General features: G+C 44.2%; 1 protein-coding gene across 1 annotated transcript; it reads right to left on the reverse strand.

The window, feature by feature from the left end:
* Nucleotides 1–7,490: 7,490 nt before the first annotated feature.
* Nucleotides 7,491–12,733, reverse strand: dact2 (dishevelled-binding antagonist of beta-catenin 2). The gene is made up of 4 exons (XM_071913295.2): nt 12,311–12,733; nt 10,458–10,590; nt 10,028–10,321; nt 7,491–9,828 (listed from the first exon to the last, which is right to left on the reverse strand). Exons 1-4 carry the CDS (start codon nt 12,581–12,583, stop codon nt 7,916–7,918), a joined length of 2,613 nt encoding a protein of 870 aa, XP_071769396.1. The 5' UTR covers nt 12,584–12,733; the 3' UTR covers nt 7,491–7,915.
* Nucleotides 12,734–15,912: the final 3,179 nt, after the last annotated feature.

Genomic DNA, 15,912 nt, shown 5'->3' on the forward strand with positions numbered 1-15,912 from the left:
ATAAGCCTTCCCCTTCAACTTTCCCTAATGCCCCAGGACAAAGGGTTGGGGGCGGCCCTCCCCCATCAGTTGCTTTGTGTCAAGTTTCAAAGACCCATTCATCAGGATTACATGTTCTATATCAACACACTGCAAATGACAAAACCATGCGTCACTTCAAACTTTTGCCCTCTTCAGTCACACAGAAATTTTTATGAAAGTTATCAAGTTTCAGAAGAAATACACCTTTAAATGTTTGGGTGTAAGCTGTTCCTATCCCTTGATAATGACCATGATTCCATGCACACCAATATTCCAGTATGTTTTGTGCTACTTCTGTTTTTTGATTTGACTCATGTAAGCTTCATAACCTATGCTCTTATTCTAAATATGAAGAACTGACAAGGTACCTGGAATATACTGATACTGGTTCGTCTGATGGCGACAGCTGTCTGAGTCTGTCTGTCCTCATCGTGTTTCCTGTAGGTGGAGAGACCTGATACCGCATGGAGGATCAATCTGCACCCTGCGTGACCCCTGACCCCTGCACTGAGAGAGGGGCCGGCCTGTCCAAATCAGTCCAGAGACAGGACCTCGGGGTGTCCCGCAACGTGCCAGTGGAGCCGATTGAAATTACACTGTCTGCTCCACAGTTTCGTGTTTGTTTGCTTTTTGCCCTGAGCTATGCAAAAGAAAAACATGGAAAAAGAAACTAATGGAAAACAAGAGAGACAGAGGGAGAAAGGGGATATACTGTACTGTAATTCTGACCTAAGGTGTGTGGAGGAAAAAAGGGCCCTATTATCTTCCACTGTGTCTCGCTGTCGGATCCTTCCCGCTACACCTGCGAGCTGGGACCTGTCTCAGATGGGGAGAGCAGGCTAACCACTAACCACTAACTATACCTGGGAGACAAAGACAAACAAACAGCAAGCTACTGACCCCAAGGAAATGCTGTTGTTTCCCCCATAACAAGCAATGTTTCCCCCGGCTGAATCAAATTTAATTGGATAGTCTCACATATCTTGGAAAAAAAATGATGTGCCATGTGTATTGTTGATTTGTTTTCCCAATTTAATTTGGATGATTATTCCCACACTGATCATGTTTGTGTCCAACAGTAGACCATATCCTGCAGAAGATGAAATTAAATCAAGCTATTACTTTTTTTTTTTTTAAGCAAAGAATATCACAAGAAGATTCCACATTTTGGAAATGAAGAATCAGGAAGAAGGGCCATAAAAACACAAGCTCACCAACCAGTGTCCTGCTCATAAATGACCAGAATATTGACCTTTTCAGACTTGCCAGCTGAGCTTTTCTTTAACTGGAGCTTGTGCACTGGAAAGAGACAAGTAGGGGTCTTTGGCCAAAGCCTGAAATATTTTATAGGTGTCAGACCAGAGTCCATTAGGCTTGGAGTTGAGGAAGCCCAAGCTTTCAAGTGGCCATTGTGAACACACTCCCGATGGGTTTATGGCATCTTGTAGAAGGAGAGCAGTCACACGTGAAGGGCAGTCAAATAGTGTGGAGGTGCCATGGAGAGACAACTAGGAAACAAAGGCAAACTATCCCACATGGCTCTCTATGGGTGCTGGTGTAGAAATGTCAAATATTTATGCTAATGTGCATTTTAATGCAAATAAATGCTAGAGGATTTAATGTTCACTTTTTGAGAAACTATGCTGAATCAAAAAAAAATCAAAAACTTCTTGGTATGTGAGGGACTTGTTAGTGGCCATATGGGAGCAACAAGGAGGGTGCTGGGGAGGGAGGGAGGTACCTGTTGGGTCCCATGTTCTCCTGTCACTCTGATCTTATCAGGGGGCCTGACCAAGAGGAGGACCAGCTGTCACTCTCACCGCTCTTTTGATGTCCCCCTTTAGAGCTCACACACACCACTTCAGAAGAGTTGGGGCTTGTTTTTGCTCATAATGAGAATTGGTGGTTTTGTTGGTGAACCAGCGGACAAACCTCACAATAGTATAGCAAGATACTTACAGCTCACAAAGGATATCTGGAGCTGGGACAGTTCAATTTAGCTGTTTAGAGTCTGAGGCTTGACAAAAGACTGGTGGTCCTCTGAGTTGAAACAGGACGTCCTGCTAATAAAACAGCCAGGACGTCCTCACAGAGACACCGGGACTGATAAAAACAGCAAACAGCATGCACTCATGTAAAACATGCACTTCTGCACAAATGCACTTGCCACCGTTCCCCCTCGCACGCTCACGTCTCCCTTTAATTGAGCCCTGAAAATAACACACCCTCTGTAGAATCCCAGTAAGCTACAGGGAGATTCTGGAGTAATTATTTTCGCTTACCCAAGCACCAAAGCTTGTTTTAAGAATATGCATCGACTAGACTGTTTTTACAGACTTTAAGGCACAAATACTACCAACATGTTTCAACCAAATAGAAGTAAATAAATACATTTAGAGGATTACTGCGCTCAGTCTCCTGTATAATCTTGTGGCAGTACTGATTTATGCTTTGAGACGAGCGTGCAAGTGTGTCTCCTTATTTCTGCTCTCTCAGACTCCCCACTGTACTTGCTTTAGTGCATTAGTCTCTATATACCCTGCAGCTCTCATTCATACAGTAGATAAAAAGACACTCACTTAATAGACACTTAACAACACATAACAGCAATTTTTAAAATGTTAAGTGGTATTCAATATAGGCATATTATGATAAAAAGTCATGTCTATCAAATGGTTACAAGACCATATTTTGCACTTTCTTGTGACTGAACAAAACAGCAAAATTAAAATTTTCCAATTATTTGAAATCAAACAGCTAATCAATTGTCTTTATTTAGACATTTACCAATAAAAAGGGCATTTTCTTCTTTCTGTTAAAGATCTCAGGTGCACCATGGTCCAATTAGCTGTACCCAAATATTGGTTTGTTTGTGCCAAAGAAAGTTCCTGATGTTGGCCTCAGAAGCTGCAAACCCCAAGACTCCTTCACATGCATGCACAAGCCTTTTCTCTGCGTCTCACACAATTGCTTCACAGGGGCGAACACACTCACAATGCCCTCTGTTACTGTGAGTGCATGCTCTACATACACTGCGAACTTTTGAACCACCTCTTGACCACAGCTTGAAGGGAGCTGAGACAATGGTCAGTAAACACACTGGAGTGAATGAAGGGATTAGGTATTAAATGACAGGATGTGCTTAAAGAGGAGCAGGTGGTGGTCGGGGAAGGTCCAGCAGAGCCTTACAAGAGCGGATCATGCTTCTCTCCATTGGCTTTCTCTCTATTTTCTCCATCTTCATGCTCTGTCCCTACCACTCTCTATCTTTCACACTTGTTTTCTGTCCCTCATCTCTTCCTGCTCATTTTCCTCCCTTTCTATCTCCTCATCTCTCCATTCTCTATCTCTATTGTCCACTGCTACACAACCAGAGAAGCCTGCTCCTTAAACCCAGGCCCCAGACAATTGACATTCATGAGGTTGGACATTCCGGTCCAGCCCCATTCATATGTACAGTAAGCAGAGGGACAAAAGCCACCTCACACACACTCCTATAGCGCCCTTCCCCCCATGTAAGGGTCGCAGAGGAACTGGGTGAATCTCAGTTGTAGGAATACAGACACAGCTCTAACAATGCTGGAGTATGTAAATCTGTCATACTTTGCAATGTAGAATCTACAGTGAACATAAAAATCTGGCTGCTGACCTTTTCTCATCTATTACTGTGTCAACGCTCAAATTGGATGTAGTCCGTGACACAATTTCAAGTTGCATCCACCAAAATTATGTCAACATAACCTACAATACAGATGGTCCCGTCAATTCAGAAAACTGAATCATCCTGTTTATGGCTCAGTGTGTCTTGTAAATGTGCCAGCGACTGAATCTGTCCGTATGTTTTGATGAGCAGGTCTGGTTCAGTGTGGATGTTGTGCCCCATGTCAAACTAGGATAATCCTCCTTGCTTCACAGGACCCTGGGAAAGCATGCCCTCCTCTGTGTCTCCAGGAGTGCATTGTGGGTAGGAGTGGAAAGCTCCTCTCATCGGGGTGGTAATGAGTTTCTGAGCTCCCACTTGTCAACATGGTAAATCCACATCTTATATCAGAGGCCCGGCACTCTCCCTCCAGTTTTCACATCAGGGAAGCAACACAGTCTCTCGTTTTCTTGCTGTAAAGTAAATCAACAAGACCGTCCAGCGACAAAATATTTAAGACTACAAGGTAAAGATACGGAAACAAGAAACTGTAAGATCACGACACGATAAACTGGACGTCTTTCAGATATTGGAAACATTGCACAGTCTTACTCTCAGTGTAGACAGACACAACAGTGAGTATTACACGCTCCAAAAACGCAGAAATAATTATGCTGAAGAGAGAAAAACACAGACATGCTTGAGGGGAGATATTATGTGTTGAGACTTAGAGCCTGGAGACAGACTCGGAAGGGCTGGTCCGTGTTGGGCTTTGGGATTACCTCATGCAGACGTAAGAGGAGAACCCCGCTCCCTCTCCCCCATCTGTGACCTAATGCGAACCAAGTCAAACTTTAATTAGCACCTGTCTGTGGCGCACCCTTTGTTGTTCTTACTCCTCTTTCTCCTCTCTCTTTCGTTTGTTTGCAATGTTTTTCTTGTTTTGAGGCTGTTGCATTGTCACGGAATTGTTAAAACAACAGAATGATGTTGGGTTTGATATTCCTTGCTAAATTCTGGCATTGCCATTGTCGTGAAAGTGAGAACAGCTTCGATTATTTTCTTGTTTTATGTGGAATGAGTTTTATGTACAGAGCCTGAGATAGTTTGTGCAATAAAAGTCGGGTTAGTATTTCTTAATTAAATGAGACAAATGCGTGTCAGCAGAGGAAAAGCAGTGTCCAATGACCTAATGTGTAATAATGTGTAATAAGATCACTCTCTAAAGCAGCTCACTGGCATGTGCTCGCTCCCTGCATTACCTCCCAGTGTTTACCTGGCCCAGGCCTCAGAGTAGTTAGGCATGACACAACCACCTATTTATATCGCAATGGACGTTGTCAAGCATGTCCTGATTTAGAGAGAGCGTGTGAAGAAAGCTGGTCATGGTATGAAGTCAATAATCTGTTGGTTTGATTATCTTGTGGGATAAAGCCCCTATGGGTACTTTAATTGTTTGGATGCATGATTATTATATTTCGGCACTATATTATTTTCTAACCAGAATAGGTGAAAATTGCAAGAAAATTGCATGGTAAAATACAAAGATCTCTAATAATCAGTTGAAAAGTCAGCACCTCATGGTCTTTGTTATGGTCTTTGTTTTATCAGCAGGTGTGGTGTCAGCTATAACTGTGTGATGTTGATTAGATGTGACCATTTGCCCATGTGTTTCCATGTTTATGATGTCAAAGCACTTGAACCACAATCAATGTATTGAGATCCCACACGACATCTGTAAGCCTTCACTGTGCCTTGACAGCCACCCGTGGGGAGTATTTTATAAAGCAGTGTGGATGTAACCACCCTTCTACTCTCAACTTTGTACCCCATAAAATATCATCTGTCCAAATCCTATTTGCACTTGTACACCTGCGGCACAGGTCTCCGCTTCCAACACGACCCCCAGAGCTTTCACTCCCTAGTCGAATTATCTGTAGCAAGGGACCAGCATGCAATTACACTGTTAGGTATTTGCTAAGGCACTAATTCTGTGAAACCCTGTTTATGTATTTACATTTTCAACAACAAATCTATGGGAAACTGGACTTGCAACTGTCAGGTGGATTCATCTCCTTACCAACAGACTCAAACGGTCGAATAAAACTAAATGACAGAGACAAGTTGAACACGGGGAAACACAAAAAAGAGACAAGCTAGACAGCGGGGGTACAAAAAGGCCCCTGACCTCTCCATTGTGGGGAAACGTGCCCTCAGAGATGAGCCAGCTCTACTACAGCTGGAAAGGTCAGCAAGCACACAAGGTCAAGCCGACATGGTCCTGCTATACGCAACATCAAAGACAAGTCCAGCGCCTGTCATGCTCCTTCTGAGCCTGGCTGAAAACAACAGCGCTAATCCCACCGACTGCTCTCTGTCGCTCTTACAGAGAGGACAGAGGTCAGCTGGATCTACAAATCCTAATAAATTGACCCAATTGTAGCCACTGGTGCAACTTGCCAAATTTAAAATGCTATCTTTGATGTTCATAGACGTTTATGCCCTTTGGACCTGCGTGAAATGAGCAGAGAAAAGAATGCTGGTGAATTAACATATGCCCTTTGGTGGACACTTTTATCCAAAGAATTATAGGTTTTCTTCTTTGAAAGTGAATTGAACATCTCTAGTTAAAAGAAAGAGGGAGCCTCTCTCAATGAAAGATTCATGAGCCTTAAAAATAATGGTCTCCATAGTGATGAGATCTGCAGGGAACGCAACTTCAAAGTAAAATTTGATGAAATGCTGAAAATGTTTGTCAGCCCTATAAGCTTCTTAGATGGGAACTCTAAGGTCAGGCTGACTGCCTGATGGGAGAAAACGTTGAGAGAAAATGTTATTACAAATGACCAGGGGAGACAAGGTTGATATTTGGAAGGCCAGTGGCTTGACTACTTATATTCACTTATAACCTTCTCCTCACCCCGCCTTTAAAAGAGAAAGAATTTTAATGGAAAGATACCAGGGAAGATTTTGGAAATGAGATTATTGGGCAACTCTGTGCAGCTGCCCAGTGTCTAATCTCCTCATGACAGCTCTGAAATGAGGAGCTTCTTATCGCCTGTCATTCCTTCTAAATCCCATGTGCCTCCTGCCATATATACCAACTGTTTTAAAACCTCCAGTCTCCCCTTAGAAACCTGAGCTTATTCTACCAACCTTATTCTCTTATTTTCTGTAATCGGAGGAGTGCGAGTGTGTGTTTTAAGACTTCAAAGCAAGTGTGTGTACTTTGCTTAGAATAAACCCACAGTAAAATGTCTGACAGCTGATAAGTATCAACCTATATTTAAGTATTACTGTCTGGGTTAATTGTTTAGGCTATAACTTATTAAGCGAACGGGAAACCAGATCAGAAGCAGTCATAGCAGTAGCAGCAGCAGTCAGAGCTATTCATCCTTAATTGGTCGCCCTCAGTGGGAGTTTTTGAGAGCAATTTAACATGTGCCTCCACAGCACAATGCAATTTGAGTAAATGAGAAACAGAGAAGTCAGCATATGAGACTCTTGCCAATGTTTTTGGTTGATAAAGAAAAGTTGTTTGAACTTTTGGCCAGTGCTGCTCTTACCACTGGTAAGACGGCTATAGCTCAAATCAGCTAATAGACAAGAGTTACTGATGTGTGGTGTTTAGCTATCTGAATGCAGGAGAAGAGTTAAAGATGCATGTAAAAACTCAATGCAAAATGTCGTAATGTATAGTAAATAGTTGTTTATTCTAAGGTGAAAGATATGCATGGTTAAAACCAATGACAAAATGAAGAAATTAAAAGAAAATAAAACAATTAGTTGAAATAAAGTGTAAAAAGAATGGTTTTATTTCTCAATGTACATACAATTATATGAAAGCAATTTTGCCCTTGAATTCTTCAACTGCAGCCACTTGCTTTGACAAACTTTAATTACAACAACATAAATATTTACAAATTAAGTGTGGATATCAATTACAATTGTGTTACACATGCATTTATAGAATGCACAGTTTTGGCTTCAACCACTGCATATTCTTAATAATTTTCCAGCTATAACAAACTGAGCAATGAGTGCACAAATTCTGTCCAGTTTAAATGCAAATTTGTAGCATTTGTCTGCTGCTTTTCATGGAGATCCATGAAACAGAGTTTGTTTTTGTACAAGTGGTGATTAAGGTTGATGTCCTCAAAGAGCAGGTGAGATCTTTCCAACATGTTTTGAGAGCATTTCCCACGGTTCTCAGTGTTTTTTCCAACAGTCCTCATTCTGCCTGGGGGAACTCCACTACACCAGGGTCATGACCTTCAGAGAGGCAGGTTGGAACCTACGAATCTTCTTCTTCAGGGCTCGGGAAGCTTTGATGCGGCAGGCTGGGGGCTCGGGGCGTGGGAGCTGCTGGAGGGGCAGTCCAGCGGCAGTAGGCCCCAGTGCAGCCTCAGCCCACACCAGACCCCCCTCCTCCTCATGGCTGTCCACCTGGTCCCCCTCGTCCAGGGACAGGCTACTGTCAGAGTCGGAGAAGGACTGGGAGCTCTGGCTGGACTCGCTATCCCCAAAGCGGTTGGTGGTGTTATCACTCAGCTCCCCCTCACTACTTTCAGCGATGGTGGAGTGAAACAGTGAGGCACATTCAGCCGAGTACTCAGACTCACATCTGGGTGGGTAGTGGCTGGACATAGGGAAGGGAGCTGGAGGGTATCTGGCATTGAGACTGTTGAAGAAAAAGGAAGAGGACATGGAGGGCTGGAGGGCTCGAGGAGGCCCTACCCACTGGCCTGAGTGTGGCCTGGCACTCATACTGCGGACCATCTGCCTGCTCCCTGTTGCCTGAGCATGGGGATCTCTTGACCTCTGACGCTGAACACATGAGGCCTGGAGCATCTCCACTTCAGATGGCCACTTGCCCGTCCCCTGCCTCCTCTTCCTCTGCTCTGTGGGTTGCTCATACTCCAGGTACTGGGGTCTGCGGCTTTTGCTGGACTTGGTGACAGCAGGAATGGGATGTGGCTTAGGATGGACCTTGTGGGTGTACAAGAGTCCAGGGCTACAAAGGCTGGAGTCTGAGCCTGAGTGTCCGCGCTCCTCTCCCAGACAGGTGGCCAATTTCTGGGTCATCTTGCCCTTTCCGGACCTTCTCAGTTCTCTCTCTCCCTTGGTTCCACCATGGGCCTCTCTGGTCCTTTCACTGGAGGAGTAACCCTGCTGGTGCCTCAGTGCCCGAGGCTTCTCACTGCCTTTTCTTCTCAGCTTCACAGCCTTGGTCTTGCGGTCCGCCTGTCTCACCTTGACCCGCTGAGATCCAGCAGGGACAAACTTGGCATGGACAAAGTCAGGTGACGCTGTGTGGCCTACATGAACCTCAAAGCCTTGACTCTCTTCTGTGCTAGAGCTGTGGGCCATGATTGGCCTTTGCCCATGGCCCTTCCTTTCAGGTAGTCTTGACTCTGGGATATCCCCGTATCTTTTCTCTGAATGGCTCCTCACAACACTAGCATGATCTCCTTGGACCTTGTCATTGTTTCTGGTGGTGGAGGTGATGACCTCCCCAGAGCTGTACTCCCTCATGGAAGCAGGATAGGAGTACCGGTATGAAACCTCTGGGGCTCTCATTGACTGGTTGTGGTTTACATGATTAACTTGCTCTTGGCTGGAGTATATCATGCAATGTCTCTTCCGGTCATTATCTGGTGGGATGATGTCTGAAGTCTGGGTTGGCAAAAGCTGCAGAGGAAACACTTGTACCTGAGACTCAGGAAACACTGTTCCAGCGTCACTGGGCTTCCTGTGATAATCACTGTGTGTATACAGAGTCTCTTTCCCTGCTTCACTCTGGATGTTGATTTTGGTCATGCTGCGCTGGAGAAGCTTGTCAATGTAACCCAGGGGTCTGGTCTCAGACAGTACTTGTGCCCTCTGCAGGGTGTCAGTACTTGGGACACCGCGTACTGGGGGTCCCTCGCCCTCTAGGAGCCCTGGGGTGGCTGGTTCCCCACCTGGCGAAAAGATGGGGCTCTGGAGAGCCACGGCGTGCAGAGGGCTGGGGTAGTGGTACACTTCAGTTCCACTGCGGGACACCAGGTTGCTCTGGAACTTGGGGTCCACTGTGGACGTTTTGAGGCTTGGGCACATTGAGGATTTCTTCCCATCCACAGACTTGTAGCAGCCTGGTCCAAGAGTCATCACCCTATCGAGATCACCTGGTGAACACATAGGGGATACACAATCAATACTAATTTCCCTTTGAAATCACTCACCCACTCAAAATTTACATAATTGTAAATTGAAATAAACAGCTGGCCACCATAGACAAACGTTGCTTAGTAACAACAACTGACTGGTGCCCATTCTTACACCAGTTATTGAGAGAGAGAACATTGGCTGAGATGCACTGCTTACCTGTTGACACAGGTCTTGGCCGTGCCCGTTCAGTGCCTGTGGTGCTAGCCCGGATCCTGCTGCTGCCCAGATGGAGGCCTGTGGCCCGTGGAGGGTTGGGCTGGGAGGTGCTTTCATCAGCGGAGCGCCGGCGGCACACATCAGCCTGTGACAGGGGGCTGATGATGTGAGAAGTGGCAGGGCTCATGGGGGGGAGGAGAAGGCTGGTCTGGGAGGAGGACAGGCACTCACTGTACACAGAGGTGCAGGAGTTGGACAGGGAACAGGAGCCGCCATCGCTGAGCTCATAGAAACCTAGAGAGAGCATGAGAGATTTCACATGAGTATTATAACCCAAGAAATTTAACTGTCATGTGATGGCAGGTTGGGTGAGAGCTTTATTAGATGCTAAAAATGTAAAAAATGTGTGTACGTTTGTGTGCCTACTAACCTGAGCTTGGCCTGCTGTCACTCTCCAGCTGCTCTGTGGAGGCCTTGCTCACATCCAGCTTTAGCTCACTGATCTGTTGGTCCAGCTGCTGCAAGTGGGTCTTCAGGCCGACATCCTGCCTCCGTAGACGAGACTGTAAATCATATAACACACACACACACACACACACACACACACACAGACACTTTAGCCAAATGCAAAACAATATGTACAGTACAACTTATATGAAGTAGAACCTCATTTATTAATTTTCTCAGAAATGCAAGTTGTTCAAGACAATGAGGTTTTGCAACAAAGCTCAGTCAAAACATGCATCACACATACACACACACACACACACACACACACACACACACACAGACATACTGAAATACTCTGCACAGTCAAATGTGCAGGTTCAATGCTTCAGTTGCATGTATGAACAAGAAAAGTCAAGCAGGAAAGTCAAAATGCATGTTAGCAATGCTAGGATTTTGTTCAGATGAGGTCTGAAGACTGTTGTTTGGATAAAGGATGTTCTAATGTACAGCCATCAGAAAAACAAAATAGGCCACGGCTGATCATTAACCCCAGGAGGACATGGGGGAGCCTGGAAGAGGCAGTGGTAGGTAACTCATTTCTCCCCCACAGCGAGGGCCTGGCCATTGTGTAAACTCCTGGAGGAGGAAGGGTTGGGGGTTGGGGTGGAGGACTGTGTTTGATTTAGCAGCTAGGGCTGGGCAACACTGTTACAGTGGTTCTCAAAGTGAGGACTGGGGACCTTCAGGGGTCATCGCCAGCAAAAAGCAGATGTCCTTAATGTTTTATTCTCGTTAGTACAAACAGCTACATTTAGTCAAATATGGCTCCCTTGGCCAGTTGGTTTCTATTTAGGGGATCTATACAGAATTTCTTGGTATGGAGAGAGTTTAAGAACCAGCATGGTTCTTATTTAGATGGGCTGTGGTGAGTGGTCAGAGCCTGTATTTTACATTGCCCTAACCATTTACAGTTTATCCTTCAATGGATTTTAGCATTAGTTCAATTCTACTGGAAGTCAAGCATAGCACCTTAATCACTACACGTTTTGTAAATGGATATACAGTAGCCTACATGGAAAAAGCTTGTCATGGAAACTCCACACATAGTTGTCACCTGCACTCAAGAGGCCTCTCACCATATTACTGAATGTTTCCTAATAAATGACAAATGTTTTATCGCAAGCAGTTTGATGAATCCAAACGTCCAACTTTGAAAAACACAGGGTGAACTTAAAGGCAATAGCTATTAATATATTTCCAGCTACATTATAGTGGTTAATGATTGAGGAGCGACCCCCCCCCCCCCCCCCCCCCCCCCCCACACACACACACACACACACACACTCTCTCTCTCTCTTTCTCTCTCTCTCTCTCTCTCTCTCTCTCTCTCTCTCTCTCTCTCTCTCTCTCTCTCTCTCTCTCTCACACACACACACACACACACCCCAGAGTCCCGTGGTCCTGCAATGAACCTTGATTTATGACACCTATCCCACTTCCTACCCCCAACTGAGAGCATGAAAGTCTCTGGCAATAATTGAAGACTGAATGCACATGAGCATCAGCTGATTCAAACAGACGTCTTTATCCTAAATACAATAAAACGCAAAGTTCATTATTGATAGATAGAGATATGAGTTCAATTGAAATCCTTTCTTTACGAATATGTTTTAGAAGGATGCAAAACTGCAAGTCCCTATAGGAATATTATGCTATGGTAGATAAAAAATACCATAATGTGCAATAAGGTCACAATAAACTGACTATTGAGTACCACAGGCACATAAGCCCTATAGTGATTTTTAGGGTTATATATATCAAACTAGATCCTACCAGTTGCTGCTTCAGGGCGGTCAGGGTCGCCTCCAGCCGCTGTTCCTCGGCCCCCATCATCACGGGACCCTCGGGGCTCGTGCGGACAGAAGTCACCGGCTCCTCCCGGTCCATCCTCAGCGCCCAGCTCACCATGTCGCTCTGTTTGTCCCTCAGCAGATGCAGCTCCTGCAGCCCGGCCAGCGCAGCCTGCAGCCTCTCCCCGACCCTGCTGCGGTCTACCCCGGCTGCAGCGCTCATCACCCCGGCGCCAGACACCTTCCTGCTCAGCATGCTGGAGCGCGGCGTCCGGGCATATCCAGACACGAAAACACAATGAAAGAAATGTCCTTGTAAGCAACCGAGCGGTGTTTTCTTTACCGCCCTGCTAGGAGACTAGATTTGGCTGAGTTCCTCGCAGGATGGCAGCGTGGTTAGAAATGACCTGCAGCTGCAGAGCCGAGCCTTGTTTGGTTTTTAGACTACCTGTTAGAATAAATCTAAAGGCGCAGAGGAGAGGCTGAGCTCCTCCCACCGGCCAAATGGGCTCTCTTCCCATTGGCTGACCGCTGGGTAGCAATGAACATCTGGTACTAATCCTCTCCATTCAAGTCCCTGCTGGAGCTGCCCAGGCATGTACTGTGTTCATCTGCATAATATCCCTAAAGGCTTGATGTGCACATTATCATGCTGTTCTCACTGTTTGTTGTTATTATTCTCTCCATTAACAATAGTACTTTAGAAGATGTATGGGTGTATTGATACGATCAGTGATGTGGAGGGAAATGAAAATGACATCCAGTTGGTGATCATCACGAGGCAAACAACCCCCCAAAATTGAACAGATATCGATTTTGCTGTCAGAACAGCATTAGTTCATGCTTTTCTCCCTTAAAAGACCCTACCTTCACAAAATCTACAACAATTTGATGCTACTTAACATGATGTATACTAAAAAAAATTGTCATAAAGGTTTATGCCAGCCTAATAAAGTAGATCATCTCTATCCTGCAACTAAAAAGGCGTGTAAACTGAGTTGAGGTGTGTAAACCCTCCACTTGCCCACATCCCTAAATCTCTGTGCTTATTTAACATATTTAACTATTAATTTTAACCATTGAAATGAAAGGTGGAGAGTGAATAGTGACATCTGGTGGTCAGATTGTAAACACTGAGAAGATGAATTGATGAATTTTGTAACCTTTCAACTTGAAGCAATCACACTTCCAGCTACTTTCATCCAGAGAAATGAGGTAGGCTAATCCATGCATTTTCTGCAGGGAATGGACTTTACTGGTAATTTTTTAAGACATACCAAAGCACGTTCACACTGAAATGGACATGTGGCATATACACCACTTCTTATAGGGTAATCTGCATGCATATAAAAAATAATTAGTCGTTTGAATGAATTTATTTAACTTATTATTTTTACCTTGGAAATAGAGACTTTTGAACAGCAAAAGGCGAAAAAAGAGAGAAACTGATGGACCAGTCCATAGGTGGCAGTGATAGATGGATGGCGACCCCTTGTGCCTGCAAAGAATACTACAGTTTCATGGCAGTTGGTTGGTTAAGAATAATCCTAAACGTTTTAATGTCAAGGCCCCCAAATAAAGATAGATTGATACAAATTTGTTTTTTTGAGGAACCCCAAGACATTTGTTGTTTGATATGATTTGGTAGAGAACTGGACAACTGTCTATGCTGTAGGGAGGGAGAAAACAGTGGGAAACCTCTGATCAAAAAAGACATTCCTATATGATTCTCTCACTGCCCTATCTTAAAATGAAATACCAGTGAAGTTAAAATATTCTTCAATTTAGTGGGGAGCCCTGGAACCTTCTCATGGACCCCTGGGGGTCCCCCAACCCCAGTTTGAACCATTGGTTTAAACCATACATGTGTCCTCCTGGTAGGCTAATCTATGTCAACTGCCTACAGATCATCCTTTAGTGCAAATCTAGCCTGGGTGCTAATCAGTCCCAGATTAACATGTATCTAAATGAGTCTACTATACTGTAAAAAATATCCATCTTAATAAGTCTTTTAATATAGCATTGCGTCTTAAAATCTTATTTTAAGAACAAATGGGGTGAGATAATTTCACTTGTTTGCAATGCAAACCAACTTCAATAAATTTTCCTGAATCACAAGTCCCTTCCTAGCCTCTTGTGGAGTAATATGCCTCAAAATACTGACACTTGGTTGTAGAAAATCAAGAAGACAAGTGAACTACAGCAGAAGCAAGTGGATTTATCTCACTCCATTGGAGGGATTTTTCACTTATTTTCAGAAAAATAAGATTCTAAGACTAGATCTGAGAGTAAATGACTTAATGGGATTTTTTTTTTTTGCAGTGTAGTGATTTAGGACCAAGAACTTGCAGAAAAAGACCAAGCTATCCTACTCTGGGAAGCCTAAATAAGTATACAGTAATATAAAAAATGAGCAATGAAGTCATCTTCAGTAGCCTAATCTTAACCTTTCTAATCCTCATTGGTAGTTGATAAATCATTCTTTAGCCAATAACTTTGTAGTAGCTCTATGCTTTCTAACCCTTTATCCATTATTTTACCTCCATTGCCTTTTTTATTATTTCTTGATTTAAATCTAAATCCACCAAGTGTTAGGACCTTACCAACTGTATGACTCATAGGGCAAATATTTATTCTCATTTTCTCCTTTACATCCTGAGATGATGTTTCACTACTCAAATGAAGCACTTGTTCCCATTCAATAATCTGATAACAAATAAATAAGGGAGTGATTGAGCCCTCATCACAGGCTGAGGCAACATGAGGTAGGCTACAGACTATTCACTTACTCTGCTGCTGCTCCCACTGCATCACAGGTGGGGAGACTCTTTCATGCTGATATCTCCAGCTATCTGGAAGCAGGAGTTCAAAGGAAATACCAAAATGCCAGGAGCAGTGTACACCTGTGTGAGGATCACACTATGACACATAGTCCGATCAAAGATAAGGTGATAGAACATGATAAGTTTTTGTCACAGATTGTGAACTCAATAAAGTGATCTTCTAGGTTACATGTGGTTTGTATGTGGCTTTGTAAAACCTAATTCTCATTGACAAAATGCAGCAGTATGATGAGTTAGCTGTTGTGTTTGGAAAGATGCTTCCAATTCAACCTAAACTTTCCACTAGAGGGCGGTCTCACACTACTCTTAAATCATACATGATCGTTTACTGTATTTTGACATATTGCTTGTGGATTGCCTTTAAATCCCTTGGGTGCAGCATGTTTCACTTAGTATTATGCAATTGAATGATCCTAAGACAGATGCAGAATAATGCTATTTCACCCACAAACCACCCTACTGATAATGAAAAGTCAAGATTGCAAGCAGATTTTTGGGAGATACGCAGCTCAGCCAAATCGTTTGTTTACCCACCCTCATTCGAAGCACGCGCCCCTGTCACTTTGATAGTGCTCAGCCTCCCTCATCAAGATGCTCACATTATGGCACATATGCAGTGCATTGTGGAGCCCACTCCTCACGGGGATAGCGTCATGTCCTGAGGATGCTGCTGCCGTACAACAGTGCATTGTGATGCCTGGATGTCCCTCTGCCCCCATCCCCTTCAAAGCACTTCCTCAGG

Source organism: Centroberyx gerrardi, chromosome 15 (assembly GCF_048128805.1).
Source record: "Centroberyx gerrardi isolate f3 chromosome 15, fCenGer3.hap1.cur.20231027, whole genome shotgun sequence".
Lineage (NCBI taxonomy): Eukaryota > Metazoa > Chordata > Actinopteri > Beryciformes > Berycidae > Centroberyx > Centroberyx gerrardi.

Excerpts from the sequence above, each read along its gene's own strand:
- dact2 (XM_071913295.2), bottom strand. The coding sequence starts at position 12,583 with ATGCTGAGCAGGAAGGTGTCTGGCGCCGGGGTGATGAGCGCTGCAGCC. Across the intron at positions 10,322-10,457 it reads TGACAGCAGGCCAAGCTCAG|GTTTCTATGAGCTCAGCGAT; the intron begins GTTAGTAGGCAC and ends TGCTCTCTCTAG. Across the intron at positions 9,829-10,027 it reads GCCAAGACCTGTGTCAACAG|GTGATCTCGATAGGGTGATG; the intron begins GTAAGCAGTGCA and ends TGTGTTCACCAG.